Source organism: Phytophthora infestans, genomic scaffold (genome assembly GCF_000142945.1).
Source record: "Phytophthora infestans T30-4 supercont1.32 genomic scaffold, whole genome shotgun sequence".
Taxonomy (NCBI): domain Eukaryota; phylum Oomycota; class Peronosporomycetes; order Peronosporales; family Peronosporaceae; genus Phytophthora; species Phytophthora infestans.
The window spans coordinates 1,850,186-1,872,593 of NW_003303727.1; the positions used below are offsets into that span (position 1 = coordinate 1,850,186).

A 22,408-nucleotide genomic window follows, 5' to 3' on the forward strand; every position below is an offset into this window, starting at 1 on the left:
ACCAAGTGGTGAGGGTTGCTGCGGGTATGCGGTGTGCCGGGTTAGGGCCGTAGCCGCCACGGCCGCCGGGGTTGGAACTGGTGTGCTGCGGCTTCATGCTTCCATCAAGTTCTCTCTCCTCTCTAAAGCTCTCCCCTTATCGCGGGCGAAGGGGGACTGAAAAAAATGGTGAGCTAAACGGGCCAGCCAACCAACGGGTTGATGTAACGATGGTGTGGCACAAAAAGACTTGCATTTTGTAAGATCGAGACCCGATCTCTGCACCAAGCTCTCCCGCCAAATTAGTTGCCCAGAAATGCGGCGGCAATTGCCGCGTTCTCTCGAGTCTCTTCTTGTTGGCGGCGCAGCTCTGCAGAAGCAGCGGGTGGTAGTGGTGGCGATGCAGAGATAGTACCAGCCTCATCTTGTATCGTAGTGGCGGTCGTAGCATCGGACAGCTACGAGAAACAGCAGCAAACGTCTCAGAAACCACTGACCATCACTCTCACCATGAAACGTGGCATGGTATCTTTCAAAGATACGATATCGAATATCGCAGGGGCCAGCGCCTTACCTCCTTTTCCAGCACTAAAACGGGTGCAAACTCATCCACTTCCAATGCAGCGTTCGTGTCCCAATGGAAGCGACTGACGAGAAGCTGTTGTAAGTGGAACGCCTGGCGTCGAAGCTGTCCGATCGTGAAAAAGTAACAGTGAGTTATTATGCTGTCAGCATCCGTTCGGAAAAGGGTCCATTTGACGCGTACTAAGTAGCACCTGTGGTGGAGAGTCATCGTCCTCGATCAACTCCAGTAGCGACAATAAACATGGCCTCAGGAAGTTCTCGCTGGTTGTTTCGTCTTGGAAAAAGTCTTCTGGGATCTGTTTGATGATGACAAGACCATGTTAGTGAAAGGAAAGGAGTGCGCGTGGTCAATACAAAGACGCAACGAACCTGCTCCAATTGTGTTCTGAAGAGCTTGATGAAGGCCATAAAAAGTGGCACATGCGAAGAGAGTGCTCGCTCACACGAACACATCAGTGCGATAAACTACAGCTCGTCGTAGTTAGACATTCATTCGCTTCTGCTGTACCAACGTTTGTCAAGGCTTTTACCTGCTTCCATTGTTCTAGTGCTGCAAGAGACGACAGCTGCAGGAAAACCAGAAACGACAGCTGCAGCTCGCCCATGAGTTCCTTCCAGTCGCCTCCAAACTCTGTCTCAATCAACTCGACCAGTCTCTCACTGGATCCACAACATACATCGGATAAGCTTCACCGTGCTACAAGTTGGAACTGCAGGACCCACCTTCGATCGAAATGGTAACCTGTCCTTGCCTCCGCCAACAAATCTGTCCGTGTCCTCTGCAGTGCAGTAAATCCAACTGTTCGAGGTAGGTCAGGAAAGTATGGGGTGACGCCGTCCTGCGTCTTAAACAAGGTTGCTGCATCGTCAACAGCGTCGCCTGGGAGAAGAATGGCTCCAAACTCCACGCCGCAACGCTGCACAATATCACCGTCATATAACTATCAACGCCACCATATCTGTTACCACCAACAACGCTCCAACCTGCAGCACCGAGGCAGAAATGTAGCTGGAAAGGCGATGCCAGGTCTTTAAATGCTGCTTCGGGTACGACCCCAGTCCGCTGTCCAGCTGGAACGACAGCACAGCGCCTGCGATAAGCATTGTCAGCAGTGCTTCAGCTATTTAGCGCAGCATTGCTCCAGTCAGCGGCCGCACGTACGCTCAAGGTTCTCTACGTTGAGTCCTAATCGAGGCAGCCCCAGTTCCTCCTTCTCCAGGCTCCACTCGCGCACAATCACTTGCGCATTACGCTCTACGTTGACGAAAAATCCTTGACGAATGCCGTGCTCTTGATCTCGAGAGCGGTAGAGGACGAAGTGGATTCCTAGTGGGAGGAACTTGACACCCTGGAACTCTGGGCCTGTGCGGAAAACCTCGTAGTCCACACCAAATTCCGTGGCCGCCGGCACGTCTAGACATACGAGAAATCCACCAATGGCAGAACTACTGCTGCTACTTGGCAAGTCGTTGATATTAGTGTGCTCAACGCCGCGAAGGGCGCGCGAGAAGAGGGCAGCGCGCTGGTCTCCTGTCCCATCCATTGCTGCAACAAGTACTCAATTTGAAAGGGTTACACTGACATTTCAGTACAATACCGGTAAACTTCAGAGGCAGGTAAAATTCAACCTACTGATTTTCCGGTTAGCCTGTTGCTAGCCGCATATGAAACGGGGTACGTAACTCCAAGTGTATCCCCTTGTTACATGAAGTGTGACACATCTGTAGTAGGGTGAAATACGACAGGGACTTGACGGACTCGAGCGGGCAGTCGGTCGAGGTGATCGACCTGACGGCCGAGGATGGCGTGGACGACACCGGCGAGTTCGGTGACGTGTGAGTGTTGTGGAAGCAGTGCGGTGGCGGGAGCGAGCCAGCAGGCTGGCGCCACCGAGGACAAGGAGGCAGCAGTTGAAGTTGATGGACGTTCGAAGATCGCAAGGAGGGCGGACGTGCGCGACAAGCGAGCAAGGACAGAAGGCAAGGAGGTGAGGCGACATCAGTAGGGCAGCAGAGGTCCCTCTCAGGTAGGCGACGGTGGGCTTTGTAGGGAGGATCCCGAGCGTGCGGTTGGCCGCTCGACCCTCAGTTGAGATTGTTCCCAATTGGTAAGCAAGTAAGACTAATAAAGGAGAGTGGCGGCGAATCATGTGCTCTTGTTGAAATAGTAGCTTGCTCACGAGGATGGAAATTAACAACTGACGTATTTAGTGTAAGTTAAAGCTACACTTTGGATGCTTCTGGATATGCAATGTTGGTTTCCTAACTTTTTTAGAGTACGACTCTTTGTGTAGTAGTTTCCTAACTGATGCCTCTTACTGCTTCCGCACATTCTCCGCACCTGCCGTCGTCGTGGACGTTCTGCGAGTTTTAACACTCCTTCCCTGGCTGAGCATGCTTATCCACGAGCATAACAAGCTCACGCAGCTCATCGAGGCGTGGCGCCCGTAGGGTCTTGGTCAGGATGTCAGCTCGCATTGCTTTGGACTCGCAGTACGAAATCCGCATCACCGTCTTCTTAACAAAATCCTTAACGAACTTGAGCTTCACGTCGATGTGCTTCGCACGGCCTTATGTGTCCTCGCCCTCGATCTGCGCGATCGCAGCTTGGTTGTCGACGTGTAGTACCGACAGTGTACGTGTCTTCAGCCCGATTTCATGTAACAACTCGATAATGCCTAGCATCTCAGCCGTTGTCTGTGATGCGGCCACGAACTCGGCCTCCATCGTAGACAGGGCCACGCAGTTCTGCTTCTTGCGGATCCACCCGACAATTATGCCCCCCACCATGAGCACACCACCAGTTACCGACTTCCTGTCGGTCTTGTCCGCAGCGTAATCTGCGTCGCTATATGCCTCCACAAGCACGCCATCCTTATCCATCGCGGTCTCGTCGCCGTTCATCGCGAACTTGCAGTGCATGGTACCCTTCAGATATTTGGCGATCTTTTTTGCCAGACGCCAGTCTCCTTCGCGCGGGCATGCGAGTGTCTGGCTGCTCGGTGCACCGCAAACGCGATGTCCGGTCTGGTGCATCGAGCAATCCACAGTAAGCTTCCTACCAGCGACTGGAACGTCTGCACTGTCGGTCGTCCTGGCGTTCCCGTTCCACTATTCGGTAGCAGGTCACCAGCGTCTTCACCGTCGTGCTCACCTCCGATCGGCACGCGCGCAGGCGCAGCCTTATCCAGTTGGAACTTCTCCAACATCCCCTTGATCATCTGCTCCTGGTCGAGTGACCATCCATTCACGTCGTCGTACTGACCCGATATGCCCAAGAAATTTGACACGACTCCCAAGTCTTTCAGCTCGACGATCTTCATGTCCTTGAAGAACTTGTTCACCTTCTCCTCGCTGGTGCCCGTTACGAGCAGATCATCCACATACACGCCCACGAGCGTCGTACCGTCCAGCTCGACCTTTACATACATGCAGCTGTCCGTGTAGCACTCCCGAAAGCCCAGTGACACCAAAATGCTATGCAACAATAGATTCCAGAGTCGACCGGATTGCCGTAGGCCGTACAGACCTTTCTTGAGGCGAAGCGCGAGCTCCCTCTTGGTCCTCACGTCCAGTAACTTTAGCAAGTTCTCCGCGACCTCCATACCTAACGGAATGTGCAGTAGGATATCAATGCTGGCCTCCTTGTCAGCCTTCACGTATGCACTCGGTACGTCCCCGTGTCTAGCCGGAACGTTCCAGATCCGTGCGGCAACCAAGATCAACTTTCCGGACGTCATTTCAAGTACGGCAGAGAATGTGAGCATGTAGTCGACTCCGTACTCCTGCTGGTCGCCACGTGCCACCAAACGCGCCTTGTAGCGCTCAATAGTGCCATCCGCATGCGTCTTCAGCTTGAAAACCCACTTGGTCTGCAGCAGTTTTGCGTTCCTTGGCTTCTTGATGATCTTTCACGTATCGTTCTGCTCGAGCGCCTCAATCTCCTCCCGGATCGCTTGCTTCCACTGCTCAGCGCGCGGATCCTTCATCGCATCATAATAGCTCTTCGGGTCCTTGACGACCACAACATGCACTCTTGCAACGGGCACGTGCTTGGCACCCCTATATCTTGTGCGTGGACCCGTGTTGTCCGTGTTGGTCGGAAAATGTTTTCCCCCAACTCCTTCCGACGCTGCAGCATCTTTGACCGGTGCCTTCTTCTTCTGTCTGATCTTGGCCTTCCTGGCCGACCTTCTTTCCGACTTACCATTCGACTTCGTGCTCTTTGCTGACTTCGCGGGTACTGGTACATCGACTTGTGGTGCCATTCCCTTCCGGTTCGAAGCCTTCTCGCGCTCCTCCACAGCGCAACGCAGATCTGGGTTCTCGCGCTCCAGCTGCGCTTGTAGCTGTGCGTTCTGCTTATTATCCAACGTCTCGACGTTCTTGATGTGCTGTGTAGTGATGACGATCCTATCCTTGGGTAAGTATACTTTGTACCCCTTGGTCTCGTCATTCTTACCGACAATCATTCCGACCTGCGCGCGTGGTTTCCATGCCTTCTTTCCTGGGTCAAGGTACGCCATGCACGGACTACCAAAGGTCACCACGTCCGACAACTTCGGCACAGTACCGGTCAACATCTCCAACGGAGACTTTCGCTTAGTATTTGCACTGCAGGAGCTGCGGTTCAACACGTACGTCGCGTACTCCACCGCATCGCCCCAAAAGTACAGCGGAAGTCCAGTCGCAAACAGCATGCATCTTGTCATGTTTAACACAGTTCTGTGCATCCTCTCAGCCTTGCCATTGGAAGCTTGGTTCTAAGCCTCACTGGTCTGGCGTCTCACGCCCGTGGCCTTACAGAATGGGTCAACGTTAACGTACTCTTTACCACCATCGGTACGGAGCACGTGGATCCTGCAGTTGAATCTTTTTTCGAAATACACTAGGAAGTGTTCAAACTTCTTCGTCGCTTCGATCTTGTTCTTGGCCAAGAACACGCGCACATAGTTGGTCGAGTAGTCGACAAAGTTTATCAGATATCGGTTGCCACGGCGGTCGTTAGGAGTCATCGGCCCTTTGATGTCGCTGCCAATGACTCCACCAATTTTATCAATCGGTGCATTGGAGCCCGTGTCCTTCTTGGGCTGGTTATTCACGCTCTGCTTTCCCTGCGCACATGTCAAGCAGTTCGGACGGGTCCTGTCCGTCAGCAGGATACCAGACCCTGCGGTATCAGCCATGCGTTCCGCGGTGTCGTACGCAATGTGCCCCAACCTCTTATGCAACGCTTGCAGCGTTGTTTCAGTCACCGCGTCACCGAGTGCTTCACCGGCTTCGCGAACTGCAGCACTCACCACGTGAACGCGTGCCTCCGTGGTCTTCTCACCCATAACGTCCACCATGAGAACGCCATTGCGCCTGTGTATCTCGAACACACGTACGTGATCTTCTTCTCGTACGGCGTAGCTCTTGCCGTCGTGTCGTTCAAGATACACATCGCGGTCTTCAAGTCTTCCGTAACTTATGATGTTATCCATCAAGTTGTCCGCGTAGTACACCTCGGACATGTCGATATCAACTTCCTTACCGTCAACAATTGTGCGTAACTTAACTGTACCGACCTTCGTGACGTGCACCTCACCGCCATTTGCAGCTCTGCACACCTTGTCACATGCGACCGGATCGCACAAGATGTTCGGGTCCTTCACAAGGTGTACGCTGGATCCGCTGTCCATGATCCACGAGTCTGAGCTTGAAGCCGCCTCAGTTGTCACAGCCAGCGCGACCCTGGTCGATGCCACAGCACCTCCCTTATTCTTCTGCGGGCAATTAACTTTTAAATGCCCGACTTCTCCACATTCATGACAAGTGCGTGTTTCTCCGCTGCCAACTCGAGCTACAAATACGCCACCGCGTCCGTTTTGGTCACCGTCGCCACTTCCATGGACGCGACCACCTCGTCCATGGCCACCTCGATTGCTCTTGCTACACCCGTTGCCGTTGCCTAACTTTGCTGTGTTGGCCTCGTATTCGATCGCGAACGAAACCAGCTCCGCGGCTTGCTGCAGATGATCCATGCGCTGCGAGTTGAGACGCGTCAACATCGCCCTCTGAAGGTATACAGGTGCGGACTTGCATAAGCACTGCAAGACGCATTGCTCGGAGTTACCGGACCGCTCAGCCACGTACAGTAGGTACTGGTAGTGTTTGGGCCATGACCTGGACGATTTCTTCTCCTTCGCCATCAGCTCAATGCCCTTAACCGACGGGATCGGTGTACCAACATGCTGTTCATGACGTATTCAAGAGAGTTGGAGACTGCCGTCCAACCAGGCAGCATCTTCTCGAAGTACATTAGCGCTGTGCCCTCGAGTTTTCCATTGAGTGCGAGTATCTTGAGCTCTTCCGGACAGTCTCCTCCGCTCATTTGCTGTGCAGCACCTAGTCGCTGAAGGAACCGCAGCCCCCACGCCTTAAAGTCGGCACCGACGCCAGCATATGTCTCCTTCCCCGAGAACTTCGAGAACCCGGACCACTCCAGGTCTCTCGGTTTCGGGACCTTCACTCCAAAGTTCACCGGTGGTACGGCAGGCTGCGCCACGTACGGCGACGGCACTTCTTGTTGCGGTGGCTGCGGAGGCGGCGGCATGCGCAGGTGTTGCGGCGGCTGGTGCTGCGGGGGCGTGCGCGGAGGTGCAAGTGCCGTCGTTGGCATCGGTGTGTCCAGTGAGCCTATTCTCATCCGACGATCGCGTGCTCTGATGAAGTCCGTGAAAGCGTTGGACCCGTCGTACGAGTTCTCGAGGGTGGCGTGCGCGTCTCTTCGGCGCGACCCTTCAGTTGAATCTCAAGTCTCATCTGATTGGCCATAAAATCTGATTGTTGCTTTGCCAGTCCTGCGAGGAGTCCTTCGAGGCGATCCAGTCGCTCGGTGCTCGCATCGGAATTCCGACTGCCCCTGGCGTGAGCATTGGACGCACTCGAGACTGAGTGCGGCCCTTCGAACAGCTTGAACGAGTCCGGAGACACGTTAAGTCCGTGCACGTCGGTATCTTGGATTCCACGGGCTGGACTTTGCTGCTGCGAAGTTTTGTCGGGTACGCTTGAGCTCATAACCTTTTGAAATAGTAGCTTGCTCACGAGGATGGAAATTAACAACTGACGTATTTAGTGTAAGTTAAAGCTACACTTTGGATGCTTCTGGATATGCAATGTTGGTTTCCTAACTTTTTTAGAGTACGACTCTTTGTGTAGTAGTTTCCTAACTGATGCCTCTTACTGCTTCCGCACATACTCCGCACCTGCCGTCGTCGTCGACGTTCTGCGAGTTTTAACAGTTCTTAAGGGCAAAAGCAGGTGAGGCAGGGTAGTGCAACAAAGTCGAGGGCGGAAGGGCCAGTAGGGTGGCGAGGACCATGGAGAAAGACCATGGGGGTCGTAGCTGTCGGCCGAGGAGGCAGAGCTCGAATACGGCTTGCCGTACGGAGCTCACGCCCAGTACATGTACATGTTGTGTAACGGGGTACATAGCCCTAAGTCTACCCCTAGCTACATGAAGTGTGACACGTCATACTTCGGGAAATTTGGTACAAGGTACCAAGGTCGTCCAAAGCCAACCATTGGCTGATGACATTTCTTTTCTATTGGTGACTTATAGTTTGTATTTAACTCAAGATTAATCTACCTACAAATATACTCAGTTTACATTCTACCTTAATTAGGTCACTTCGCTCTCTTTTGAATAAAGAGGGGGCCTGTGAGCTGCCGTTCACTGAGAGTTTGTATACTCTCGGAAGCTAACTTCCTCTAGCGCAAGGTGCTGTGTGACCCCGTCACACTTGGTAGCACTAGTAGTCAATCCACGCCTTGACTACCTGAACCTCTCCGAAGATCGCTGCCATGGACAGGAACGACTTCTCCCATATGAACGATCTTAGTTCGAGTCGGTTCGGAAGATGGCAGGCATCTTCGGGAAGGAGGCCCTGCAGAGCCTGGTGGCATCAGCACCGACCGAGCAGCTTGAGCGTGTCAATGCGTTTGACGCTTACGAGTGAGGGATCATTGCACAGGTACGGGGAAACCTGCAGGCTCCGATGGCGGAAGCACGTCCGCCACACCCGAAGCCAATACGGCTGAAGGCTAAAGGAAGGAAGGTGGGACCTTCACTTCTGGGTCCGAGAGGTAGAGCTCGCGATGGACGCGGCCCTGATTTTGACGGAGCAACTTCGTGCTGCTTTTGCACTCTCCAACCTTAGCGGTCGTGCTAAGAGTTGGGTGTACGCGCGGGAGGCAACATCCCCTGGATGTTTCACATCCTGGGCTCAGCTGTGCGAACAGCTCCGAGCCGCGATCCTCCCAGCGAGCTACGAGTACCGCCAGCGCTCGCGCTTCCTCTCGTGCAAACAAGGGAGGCGTGAGCTGCACGAGTACGTCCAAGAGATACGGGCGCTCACGGCGTCCCTAGTGGGACACCCACATCAAGATGACTGTGTTCATGGACGGCCTTCGAGTGGGCTCAGCGCGCACTCAGCTGTTCCGGGTGCAGTCAAGCACCCTTGAAGAGTCGATTCAAGTGGCTCTTCAGGAAGAATACAGCCATCGCCAGGCGCGTACGCCGGCCTCAACATGGCCTGGGAGTTCCTTGTTGACTCCCGGTCGAGCGAGCCCCAACGGACCAGTTCCCATGGAACTCAGGTCCGCCGAGCAGCGCGATATCCGCTGCTTCGGCTGCGTGAAGATGGACTAATTCATGCGCGACTGCCCCGCGGAAAGACTCCGCAGACGGGCTTTCCCCAAGCCCGTCCTCAAGGGTTGCTGGTAGAAGCCAGGACCCCGGGGACAGGGGAACGCCGGAAACCAGTAGGGGTGGGGTATCCTGCTGGAGAAGGACTAAGTGTGGTGAAGTGCTTTCTCAGAAATAAGAGAATGGACCTAACGCGGGGTCACTATCCCGAATCAGTGACAATTTCAAGTGATTAGAGAGGATTTGGATTGTCCGGCACGGATGCAAGTTGCCTGTGGTGGATTAGCCATGACGAGCAGCACCCCGTATGAAACGACAATAAATCTGGTATGAGTGATGCACGGGAACGCAAGATCCGCCAAGACTTATCTCGGATCCACCCTTACCTGGATCCACTTCGGTGGATATGGGATACGCTATGTACGAGTGTATCGAGTGTGGATCCTATGAAGGAATGGTGGTAGGTGTCACCTGAAGGTGGATCTTGCAGCCACGGCTAGTGAAAAGTCCAGATCCACCGCGAGGTGGCCCGGATTCCATACTTCCGAGTTCCGATTCGAAGGGGGAGGATCCCGCATAGAGTGACCTGGATCCAGGATCCAGGAATGATGGATGCAGTGGATCTCGAACTTTCGTGGGACAATGGGGATCACAGACGGTCGCAAGATGATGTTGGATGATTGGAGAGCTCAGATCCATGACGGGTGTACCCCTACAGTGGAGTGGATTCAAGCGACCTGGATTCGGATGAGTGTACCCATAATAGGGTGACCGTATTGATTACACCATGGATAAGGTGGATCTGAAGATAATACAGCTGGGAGGATGGGTCAAGGAAAGAAAGGACATGCAGCCGAGCCTGGTAAGGGATTTAACAAGTAAAAGACATAGAAGGTAGAAATCCAGGCAGGTAAAGGCTTAAGTTTCAATACAGACCTCAGTTTGCACAGTAACGCGCAAGTGCCTTCCTCCCCTCAGGAATCGGAGCTCCATTGGCCGTACGAGCTAGAAGAAGGTTGGGAATTGCGAATCTAGTGTTGGCAGTGATAACTGGATAATACATTGGCCAGATCCTACAGCCTAGTAAGCTTTCCTATACACGTGCAGATCCGACAGGCTAACCGAATTTACTACTTGGTTGGTTACACCCTAGAGGCTCTCAACTTTCAAGATCCCGTCACAGGAGGCGGCAAGTACGACGTAAAAAAGACGCAAAGGCAAGGGACATACCCGCAAGGCAACCCTACGGCCAGATCCACGATCTAGGCCCTGGATCCATAAGCTCGGATATTCGCTTAGGATTCGGAACCATCCACGGACGCAGAGTGAAGATTTTCCACTGCTGCTCCACCCCATCCCCACGTCTCGCCAAAACACTCAAGCTTCACCACTTGAACTCTTCGGAAGTTACCGAGAGAGCAAGACCCCGCCCTACCGACGGGTACACAAGGTAAGGAAAGTTCAGCAGAACATGGATCATCGGGGGGGGGCCCTCCGTTAGTCGGTGTCTGGGCGCAGTTGGTAAGTTGGATCCAGCAATCTCGCAGACTTTGCTGATCCCGCTACACCACATAAGTCTTTGTGAAGGGTGCGCGGGTGGCGCGTACCACGGGGACGTAGCCCCTGAGAGTCTCCGCACTCTCGAATCGGTGAAGAGCAGCGGCGGGTTGCTCGTAGTACACGGAAGTGTACGGGGATACGATCACCCCTTTAAAATCTTGATCAATTCTGGGGCTTCGAAGAATTTCACACGCCGCCAGACGGTTGCTCGTAATAGCAACAAGTTGTCCGAGGCTATGAGAGAAAGCTAAGGCAACGGGACAGTGTCAGTGCGACTGGACGACGGGAAGGTCGTCACTGTCTTCAACGTCCAAGTGGATCTGGCCGTCAAGTTTGAAGACTTTGACAGCCTCGAACAGCTCGCTGTTCTCGACATGGATCCATACGATATGATCCTGGGCATGCCCTGGCTCGAGGAGCACGAACCCTGGATCGACTGGCGAGGCAAGGCAATTGGTGCCAGCCGCCCTGCGAAGTCCAACAGAGCCCCTCTGTCAGGACCCGGGGCGCCCGCAATGGCTGCCAGGGTACTAAAGCTTCCGGCAGATGCTTGGGAGTCGTCGACGTATATGACGACTCCGAGGATGCTTTAATGGTGGCGGCGCTAGGAGGCGCTGGCTAAATGAGCAACTTAGGTCCACAAGTGGGTAACAGAGTTCCGCAGACAACTGCAGCTGTCACGAACGCTGGTATTAGCGTGCTTAAGATAGGTAACAGAGCTCCACCTATGGTCGCCCAGACCCTAACTGAAGAGGAAGACGTTGGATACGCTTCCTGTGTGGGTAACATAGTACCACACGAGGTCGCCCAGACCATAACCGAAAAGCAAGACGCGGGATGCACTTTCTGTGTGGGTAACACCGTACCACACGAGGCCTCGAGTGCCCGGATATTGACACCACCACATCCCCAGACGTGGATAACGGAGTTCCACGTCACGGTCGCCGTCGTCAACGACGCCGCCGCCGCCTTAAGTCGGATCCGAGCTTCGTTCCGATCGACGTCGCTTCAAGCGACTCGGAGTCCAGGGCCCGGGCTCCTCCGACAAGGCCGGTGGAAGAGTGTTATCACATCTTCGATGGCGAGACCGGTTTTTTTCGTCAAGGCATCTGGTGTCCACTTGGAACCGTTGCCAGAGGTTGCAGAGATACTGAACCTCGAGGAAATGACGGCTGAGTCTTTCCTGGCCAACCTCAAGGCCGGAGAGATTGCTGAGATGGTACTCATGAGACCTGAGACCACTCGGGAGGAGCTGAACTCCTCCTCTGTCTTGGACGATAACGTCCTGGAAGACCTGAACGAACAGCGTCAGACGCGCTTGGGCTCCGAGATCCTTAAGAACCCCAAGGATCCAGTGTATCCTTTGGTGACGGAGTATGCGGACGTGGTGAACAAGCACCCACCGACCCAACTCCCACCAAATCGAGGCGTACGACATGAGATCGATCTCGTGCCTGGCACAAAGTACTGCTCCACGCGACAATGACCTGTTCCACGCGAACAGTGCGAGGTCATCGATACCTTCTTCGCGGCGAAAGCGAAGGCAGGCGTGATGCGGGAGTCGAAGTCCCCGCACTCGACGCGAACTTTCAGCGCTCGGAAGTCAATCGGAAAGTGGCGTCTAGTTCATGCTTGTAACAAGCTGAACAACGCGACGGTGCCGGCCCAAACACCAATCCCACGAAAGGATGTGTTGTTGAACAACATGACCGGAAGCGTAATGTACAGTGCGCTGTATTTGGTAGACGGATACTACCAAAACCTGATGCACGAGGGTGACATCCCACTCACCGCGGTGAGCACTCCAAACAGCATGCTTTGGGAGTGGCTCGTCATGCCAGAGGGCTTGTCTAACGCCCCGGTGACTTTCAATCGCCTGGTGACGCAGCTATTCAGGCCATTGCGCGCCTTTGTACAAACGTACTTCGACGACATCTTCGTCCATAGCCGTGCCGAGGGAGGCAAGACGGCCATGGAGGTGCATCTAGGACACCTCCGTCGAGTGTTGGACGTGATGCGAGCGAACAAGCTCTATGCCAACATCGACAGGTGCGTCTTCGAGTCGCCAGAGATCAAAGTTCTCGGTTGCTTCGTCAGCAACGTGGGCGTTCGGGCTGACCCAGACAAGGCCCAGGCCATTGCAGCATGGCCGACGCTTCGATCCCAGAGGGATCTTCGAAAGTGGTTGGGCTTGGCCAACTACCTTCACAAGTAGAGCGCAGGGTACGTGGGTCTCTCTAAGCTCTTGTCGGGCCTCCTTCAGAAGGACGCCGACTGGCGCTGGGAGCGAGAGCACCAGGATGCCTTTGACAGCGTCAAGGCCAGTGTCCAAGCGGCTCCAGGCCCTGCCGGACGAGACGAAGCCGCTCAGCGTCGTCTGCGACGCCTCCGACAATGCAAGTAGCTGTACATTGCTGTTGGTCGAGCGGGTCATCTCGTTCAAGTCCAGGCAGATCAAAGCCGCCGAGCGGAGCTACCCTGTCCACGTCAAGAAGATCCTGGCAATGAAGTATGACCTTGTGAGGTTTTGGGTTCATCTTCTGGGCTCAAGGCCCTTTGTAGTCTACACACACCACGCATCCTAAAAGACAGCACGAATTCGCCTCATCGCTCCCAACGGATGGCGAAGTGGCTGGCCTTCTTCGCGGAGTACAGCTTCCGCGTTGAGTACAAGCTGGGCAAGCTCAACGTGCTTGTGAACGCCCTCTCTCGGCGTCCAGACCTCGAGTCGGCCCACATCACACGACTGACAACGGATCTACATGATCGGATACGCGTGGCGTATCGGGACGATGAGGCTGTCGCGCCTATCGTCAAGTTTCTAGCAGCAGGAGCGGACGCAAAGTCCGACTGGCTTTCGTCGCGACCGTGTTCCCGGCTCCACCGATATGAGCTGAAGGATGGCCTCCTTTATTACCGGGTAGAGCCTAGTGAACCTCCACGGGTGTTCGTACCCAACGCCGAATATCAGAAGTTCGACATCCTCGCGAAGGCGCACGACGCGCCCTACAGTGGCCACTTGGGTCGCGAGAACACCTTTCTGTCGGTATCTCAGGCCTTCCGGTGGACCCACATGTACAAGTGGGTCGCCCGATACGTGAAGACATGTGAAACATGTTAGCGGGTCAAACCCGCAGGGCACTCTTCGGCTCCACTACAGAGCCTGCCCGTACCGGCTGACTGTTGGAAGTCGATGAGTCTTGGCCTCATCTTTGAGCTTCCTGCCGACGGACACAGCAACACCGAAATTTTGGTGTTCGTATGTCGGCTGAGCAAGATGTACCATCTTGCTCCTGTTCCCGTTACTGTTACGGGCGAACAAACCGCAAGGCTGTTCGTCGATGGCGTGTTCCGCTATCACGGTCTTCCGGAGACGATTGTCTCGGACCGAGACCCGCGGTTCACGGCTGCGCTTTGAAAAACGCTGTTTCCTTTACTGGGAACTCGTCTGCAGATGTCCACTGCGGACCATCCGCAGACCGACGGCCAAACAGAGCGCGTCAATCGAGTGCTCGAGGACACTCTGCGCAGTGTGTGCGCGGCAGCACCACGTACGTGGTCGACGCAGCTCCCAGTTGTTGAGTTTGCGCCAACAACGCGGTGCACGCGTCCACGGGGTTCACGCCGTTCTACTTGAACGGCTTCCGCCACCCCAGAGTGCCTCTCACTCTTCGAGGAGACACTGACTCCTCTATTCTAAGTGGGGGAGAGGCTCGGAAAGCCCTTTCCTCCCAGGTCTCGGATGTGAGGCCCGTTTCGCTGCGGAAACAGGTAAAATCCTTTATGGATACCAAGCTGAACATTGTCAGCAGGGTCCGCGATGCCATGGCAGCGGCCCAGGATAGACAAAAGGAGTCCTCAGACAAACATGGAAGAGGAAACTTAAGTGTATTTAAAGTGGGGGATTTAGTGCTATTAGACACGAGGAACCTACCGCTAGACACTGTCAGCTCTGTCGGCAGCAACAAGCTGAAGCACCGCTTCATCGGACCATTTGCAGTCCTGGCCAGGCATGGTGCGTCGACCTGTCTAAGTCAATGACGACGCACCCGGCGTTCTATGTTGGACGTCTTAAGCGGTACTTTGATCCGCAGGGGGTTGCTGACTCGCAGACCCACCTTGGTCCAGCTCCTCGAAGAGAGGGCCGGCCACAGACGTCAACGAAGGCGTCGGAGCAGGCACCCAAGCCTCGGTCTGAGCGGCAAAGCTGCGGTCAAGCCCGTACGCAGGAGGGGCTCCGTACGAGCGGACCCCGGAGCCATACGCCGGGTACGCACCATACGCGTACGTCTGGGAGTGCGCTGAAGGCGGCTCCGGACGTGGCAGCAGAGCCTCGATCCGTCGGATTATGCGGAAGGCCTCGTCCCGATCGGACGAAGAGGCCCGCCGGATGCAGGCTCGCGATCTCACACTCCAACAGGTCCAGGCAGCCCGCATGACGAGCGAGCTCGCCCTCATTCCCGGTCTGGGCGGCAACATCACCGCCAGTCCTATGACCAAGTGCAATCTCAAGCACGAGGACGCGTTGACGAAGGCGGTCAACCTCAGGGCCCTGTGTCACCCGCAGAAGAAGCACATGGACGAGAGTGGCATTCGGGAGGCGCCGAGTACTCGTACTCGTACGAGGGCACCTCCGCCCCTGCTTGGCCGGAATGGAGAAGTCTACTACCACGTGGAGAAGATCCTCCAGGAGCAACGGCGTCGCGGTAAGCGACAGCTCCTCGTGAAGTGGAGGGGTTATACCCACTCCGAGAACTCATGGGAACCCGATTGACCGGCTCCTGATTGACTGCCCGAAGGCCGTCGCAATCTGGGAACAGAAGTGGCGGCATCTTCATAAGTAGGCCGGGGCTTCTTGCCCGAACGGGGTACGGACGTCGACGACACTCCGTACCCGCGCTCATCGTGAGCGCTAGAAGCCGCGCGCTTCAGAATGTTCGTTGGCAGCATGCGCTTGCTGACCATGTGGCAAACCGAACACGAAGATCACGCTGGTCTACGATGCGGGACAGCAGCTGATCTTCATGGAGTTCCCGTAACTCCGAGGATGAGTACTTGAGAGACCCCACCCAAGCCCAGAGCATGTCCTCACAAAAACTCCAGTTGGGACAGTTATCGGGAAGAACCCAGGGGTAGCCCCAGAGAGGGTAGAGACCACCCTGGTTCTCGGTATTCTTACGACAAGTCGTGAAGTCCTTAAGAGGGATTCGGTGCGGCGCTAGAAGCATACACCGGGTCGCCTCCAAGTTGTCAGCGAACTAAAGCTCCTTCAGGGCCAGGGCACGTTCGTAAACGTCCTTAGAAGTGTGGCCAGCGACAAGGCCACGAGGAGCGACGAGGATCTCCAGAAAGAGGCAAGCCCCAGAGCTCTCCTCGGGTGACCAATAACCGCTTGATTTGATGGCAGCTCCCTGATTGACGGGTGCCACCACTTGACCCCAACGCATGCGCTTGGCAGCTTGGAAGTCCTCCTGCTGCTGGTCGAGGTCGTTCGTGATCTCCCGGGGCTCATGGAAAACACCCTCCTCCTCGTCTTCCTCTTTATCCGAGGAGCCGAAAAGGCTTCGATAGGTGTACCCAATCTCTATCCCCTTGCGGAGTGGAGACTTCGAAGCCGTGCGCTTCTTAGAGGGGTTGGCGTCTTCGGCTTTGGCGGCCTTGGTACGCGCAAGACCCTCGGCAAGCGAGAGACGTTTGCGAGGTCTCTCTTCCTCGTCGCCACTAGCTTTGGGAGTGCTCTTAGCCTTGACGGCCGGGCTCTCAGAATGCACCGACGTCCTGGGACTGTGATCACCGTGATCACTAGCGAGCGACTGCACGATGTCGTCGTCGTGCTCGCTGGGCACTGGCGTGTGCCCTTCCACGGAGCGCACAGGAGCATCGTGAGTGCTCCCGGACTCAGCCTCGTCCTCACTGCTCGAATTGAACTCACGTTCAGCGAACCACAGATTCGACCGGTTGTCTGGAGAGACCATAGGTGACTGCTTGCGGCGCTTACTTGCGCGCTTGCTCGCAGCCGCGTCACCGGGCCAAACCGATCACCTCCGAGGCCACCTTAGTAGCCTCCTGGAGTGCAGAGCATTTGCCGCGAGGCTTAGTGCTCTTGTCTTGCGCCCAGCCTTGGACCGTGCGTTTGCACCGCTTTTCGCAGTGCCACGGGGCATGCCGAAGGTCGAAGTGTAGACCGAGAAGAAATCGCTCAAGTTCTGCTCTAGGCGCTAACTGTAAAAGGGAGCCTCCGCAGCGTCCGTGCAGCCAAGTCGACGTATTTCGACTTTGTGAAGAGAGTTTGTGACGTACACTTCCTCATTCTGATTGGTCGGTAAACCGAACCTTAGTGGGGAGGATGTAACGGGGTACGTAACCCCAAACGTACCCCTTTCTACATGAAGTGTGACACGTCATACTTTGGGATATATGGTACATGGTACCAGAGTCGTCAGAGGCCAACCATTGGCTGATGACATAGCTTTACTAGAGGTGACTTATAGTTTGTATATTTAACTTAAGCTTAGCCTACGTGTAAATACATTCAGTTTACAACCTACCTTAAATTGGTCAATTCGCTCCCTTTGACAAAAGGGACCTGCTCATTGTGAGTTTGTAAGCTCTCGGAAGCCAACTTCCTCTAGGGAAAAGTGCTGTGTGACCCCGTCACCACTTGGAGAGTTTTGAGGAAAAGTAGCAACCAGTTGACGTGGTAACTACACGTACTTCCTCAGTCCGAAAATATAAGCGGGGCATCTGTTTAATACGTGTCAAGCGGTGTGTTTACAAATTCAAGTCATTTGATAGTACTGTCGTATTTCGCCAAAGTATGCCCATACTAATGCTGTTGTTGTTTTCGGCCGCTGCAAACCAGACCCTAAGCATTCTACGTGGCACCCTTCAATAGAGAATCGCGCGTGCTACATCTCTACAGGTTTCTATAACATTTTGTGGAAAATTGACATCCTGGCGAAAGATTTTCAAATTTCAAATTCTCACCACGAGCTTTGCACTGTGCTTCAAACGTCCAAATCACCGTAATCTAAACAGTGATTTGGACCAATCAGTTGCTCGTTTACTGTTAAAGGTTTTCTGTTCTTTAATTAGGCCGTGTTTGATCTAAGCTAAAACCAGCTGTAATTGTTATTAAAGAGCTGGAATGTCTCAGCCAGCCTAAGAAACACAAAAAATGACATCCAGCAGGATAGCTCCAAACGACTGGTTTCAAAATTCAGCTCTGGGCTGAATTTGATTCGTCCTCCTTTGCCCCTTAAAACAGTGACAGTAGTTCTAAAACCAACGGATGGAGCAGCAGACAAAGAAACAAAGGGCGACCTGGAGGCGTGTGGATGAAAAGGCGCTGCTTAAGTGCTACCTTGCAGCGCGCAGCGATGCTTCCTTAAAAAGAGACAAAGGTGTCAAGTCAAAGGGCTGGGCGCTTATCGTAACGCGCCTAGCGAAAGAGGGAATCTCTGCTGACAAAGGTTAGTGGTTTCAGTTGTCCGACACTATTGTACTGACCGTATTATTGTATTTGGCAGACCAATGCAAAACTAAATACTCAAGACTGATGTACGGATACGATGTATTAAAGAGATTTATGTGACTTAAGTGGTGCTGGCTGGGACAGCAAGATCTATGCTCCTACACTCACTGACGAAAACTGTCGTAGGAGCTTTTATCCATTCTGAAGTGATCGCGGAACAGAAATGGATTAGGACTGGTGTAGATTGACTGGAAAAAACATGGCTGGGGGTCGCTGTGCTCAATAGCCGTGGTATAGGTTCCTTGAGTGCTATTTGCTTTTGAGTTGCTGCATTTTAGCAAGCGCTTGGAGGAGCCACAGGTCATCGTCGTCGTCGTGGTCGCTGTCTACCATTTTTTACTGGTGATTGGTCTTTTTTTCTTTGTCTACCTGAGTATAATGGTTGGCGGTCGCAGACGCCTTCAAATCCAGCCTCTTTCTGATGGAACACGATCACTTATTTTTATCTTTATTTTACTTAACAAAACGACTGTTCTACAGCTCTAGCTTATTTTCAAACAAGCTGGATTTGCCCCTGCAAACCGAACACGGCCTTAATTTTACCCGCTTATCCTGCTTAGTACAGTCACACCTCCTTATTTGGACCTCTATAACTGACCACTAGCTCTCAACTTGAATGTAGTATCTCAAAGCAAACGAGACTATATGAGGTTCATTATACCAGTCCCTCTAATTGACTAAAACCCTCTCTATTCGCTAAATGACAGTCAATTCCGGAGGTAAAACTCTCTATCTGGACAGGTGACCGTCCACCATAGAATCCTTCTCACTTTCAAATTCCAGCTGAATCCCGTCAATATTCCTTTTATAATTCCCGCTCGCACCATGACACCGCCACACTCAGCAGGCATTGGCAACTATGAGCAGAAAAGGAAAGAAACGCGATAAAGCTCGTATCACAATAGCATTCTGTTGTAATGCAGCGGGTTCGCACAAGTTAGACCCGGTCGTGATTGGCACAGTAGAAAACCCACGTTGTTTATTGGCGGGGGTGCTCGTGCGCTAAAAGGCAAGGCTGTTCAATACTACAAAAGCAAAAAAGCATGGATGACAGCCCGAATATTTTCCGAGTGGGTACAAAGTTTCAACTTAAAGATGGCTGTTTAAAATCGCAAGGTCCTGCTGTTGATTGACAATGCCTCAAGTCACAAGATTACCCGGTCATACTCAAACATCGAGGTACGCTTTCTTCCTCCTAATCTAACGTCGTCTGTCCAGCCTTTGGATCAGGGTGAGCTATATGAATCTGTGTAGTTACAGTACAACCAAGAAGATGACCCACCTGTACCTGCATCGACATCCCTCGCTTATTGCGTGGAGCTTTCAACATTTCTGTTTCAGTGCGAGGGGGACACTAAAGACCAGCAGAGCATGATGCAATCTTTGACAAAGCTAGTGCGAACGCAAGTGGTGAAGCGTAGGCGACAGCGGACACTCGATAGTTACTTTCAGCAAGATGGCTACATGTAGCCACTTCTCTATGTGACCAATTCTATAAATGAAAAGACATTTTTTCCCGAACCAATCGGGCGTCATTTATGGAGGTGTGACTGTAGATATTACTACGAAATAATGGTAAAAAAAAAACAATCGCTATACTTGATGTCACTAACCAAAACCGCTGGAAACCGATATTTCTACCGACTTTGACAAAATGTGAGATAAAACGAACTGCGAATACTGTACCCTGTAGTTACATCGCTAGAGCTAACGCGATAATGCTGAAGCAGTAGAGAGCAACTGCCGAAGTTTTCAGGCTCTGGGCAACTGAAGTAGCGGGAGCTGGGGAGGTCTGGTCGAGTTTTGGGCCGGAAGAGAAGCGAGGTTGGATCGTTGGGGCAACCACGTCGTCAAAGGAGCCGCTGGTGCTGCTAGTGTCGCCAAAGTTTGACGACATTAAGCCCTGCGATCCAGAAGCAGATAGAGAAGCAGTCGACGAAGCGTCTCCATTGGAAGCAACCACGTTGAGATCCGCCTCGCCGCCGCATGTCATGGCATTAAGTTGTTCAGTCGAGAAGCTGTTGGCGACACCAGGATGAGTCGGCACAGCTGAAGGGGAGAAGGCATTAAAACCAGTTGAAGGCGACCAGGTGCAGCATGGATCGCCGAGCTCTTCACCATTCGAAGCTCCGTCTCCATCCGAGTCCGCTTCACACAGCTCCTTCGTCCACTCGCGGCCGGCGGCTCCAAAAGCCTCGCCGAACGGATTCGTTCTCCCTCCTCCGGCAGCATTCATGTGGCCCAATGCAGCAACACCAGTCACCCCTTTGCCGTTCGGAATTAGAGCTACGAACGAAGGACGAGCATCGCTTTTGTAGGGGCAATGTGGACAGCGCGCAGAATCCCAAAACAAACTTCATGATATTGAAAAGGTCAGAGTAGTGGTGAAGGTAGAAGCTGTCAGGAAATAGGAAAATGAAGAATGAACCAGTGATGCGACATAAATCCCACAAGCTCCTCATATGCACCTTATCTTCATCGATGCCGCCATGTAAATTTCGAGGCCTATCAATCCGGGCTAAGACTATCTATGGCCGTTTTAGCTATCTTGTGGGTGCGACGGGTCGTTTAATAGTTGGTCTCGAGAGACAACAAGCAATCATGGCATCTTGGGTAGGCCGAAGATGGATCGCACACGATTTGATACTCTCTGACCAATGCGAGAATGGGTATGCAGTTGATGAAGAACGTGAAGGATGGCTCCCTCATGAAGGGCGTGAAGGACGGATCACGGCGGTGAGGGCACTGGCCGTATTCTCTTGCAGACATCAAGTACGCACTGATGGTTGTACTTTTGTAGGTTGAAAGACGAGATCGCACGGTCGATTGGAGCTGGATATGAAGGTGGTGTCGACCCCGTTCTTGAGTACCGAACCCAGAGGTGTGAGGGGAAAAAGGAACTTTCGACTCGAGTGCTTTAGCCTAACACGATCTCTGCAGATTCAACCGCTACAATGACCGACTGGAGGAGCTCTCCAGGGCTATGACGCACTACACCAATGCAACGCACACGTACGCTCAAGCCACAGCCCAGTTGATGCACGCATTTTCAGCGTTCTTTGAATCTCAAATGCAGGATGCACAAGAAGGTATTTGTAAAGACAAAATGTTTTTGTCTGCTACGATACAGCTCACCTGGCTCTACTATGATTACAGGCGAGTCTGGATGTCAGTCTCCAGGGGTTAAAGCTCTAGCCCAGAGCTCCCTCCGAGTGGAGGAGATTCAGCAGTCACTGCAGGCAAATGTGCTCGATGTGGCTCAATCTCTTCAGTATCGAACGGTGGTGCAACCGCTGCAAGAGATGCGCGGCAGCAATGCCGCTTTGAGTCAGCAGCTCCGAAATCTTAAGCAAAAGGTTAAAAGTATGAGGGTCTGTGAGGCCTGCGGCCATTCTAACTATCATGTACACTGCAGCTCAGCGACTTCGACTCGGCTCAGCGCAACGCTGAGGCGCAGAAAAAGAGCCCACCGGACTTTGAGAAGGCACAGCAGAAGCTGCAAGCTGCGACTGCTTCCCTTTCCGCCGCGGCAGAAAGTGTCGACGCAGATATGAGCGCTATCGAAGCACGACGCGATTCGGCTCTCAAGAATGAATTGCTCACCGTCGTAGCTTCACAGGTGAGTTGATTAAGTCGGGCCCAAGGCATTACTCACCATGTTTCCGTGTAAACTCCCAGATCTTCATCCACTCCCGTGCTAACGAACATCTTCAGCAATTAGTGCCGCTCCTTCCTGGTGTAGCCAAACCGCTCGTCTTGCTACTCGCTGAGTCGGCGCGTCGTCGTCGACCTATCAATCCAGCCACATCGGACGTAATGGGTGTGATCTCTTACTGCGGAGAATACTCCCGAGGTACTTTGGATCAACCGCTCAGTAGCCACCGAGACTCACTCGTTGACGTCGCTGCTGTCCACCCAATCACAATCGCTCCTTTCAAGGTAAGGGCGCGCATTATTTAGGTTCGTTCCGAGGCTCACCGTGTCCTTGCAGGAGATGCACTTCGCTGAGAATATGGCTGCAAGCACCTACGGCCGGCGACAACAGTGAGAATAGACAACTT

General features: G+C 53.4%; 3 protein-coding genes across 3 annotated transcripts; 1 reads left to right on the plus strand and 2 right to left on the minus strand.

The window, feature by feature from the left end:
• Positions 1 to 511: 511 nt before the first annotated feature.
• On the minus strand, positions 512 to 2,108 carry PITG_14279 (uncharacterized protein; the record flags this gene model as incomplete). The annotated part of the gene is made up of 7 exons (XM_002899314.1): positions 512 to 637; positions 756 to 850; positions 930 to 1,029; positions 1,095 to 1,220; positions 1,284 to 1,481; positions 1,549 to 1,655; positions 1,727 to 2,108. 7 exons carry the CDS (start codon positions 2,106 to 2,108, stop codon positions 512 to 514), a joined length of 1,134 nt encoding a protein of 377 aa, XP_002899360.1.
• A 17,932-nt stretch (positions 2,109 to 20,040) lies between these two features.
• PITG_14280 (uncharacterized protein) lies at positions 20,041 to 20,707 on the minus strand (the record flags this gene model as incomplete). The annotated part of the gene is made up of 3 exons (XM_002899315.1): positions 20,041 to 20,218; positions 20,285 to 20,656; positions 20,703 to 20,707. The coding sequence occupies 3 exons, from the start codon at positions 20,705 to 20,707 to the stop codon at positions 20,041 to 20,043; spliced, it is 555 nt and encodes a 184-aa protein (XP_002899361.1).
• Positions 20,708 to 21,027: 320 nt separating this feature from the next.
• On the plus strand, positions 21,028 to 22,395 carry PITG_14281 (sporangia induced conserved hypothetical protein; the record flags this gene model as incomplete). Its single annotated transcript, XM_002899316.1, has 7 exons — positions 21,028 to 21,083; positions 21,148 to 21,228; positions 21,288 to 21,436; positions 21,504 to 21,703; positions 21,763 to 21,966; positions 22,026 to 22,286; positions 22,339 to 22,395. The coding sequence occupies 7 exons, from the start codon at positions 21,028 to 21,030 to the stop codon at positions 22,393 to 22,395; spliced, it is 1,008 nt and encodes a 335-aa protein (XP_002899362.1).
• Positions 22,396 to 22,408: the final 13 nt, after the last annotated feature.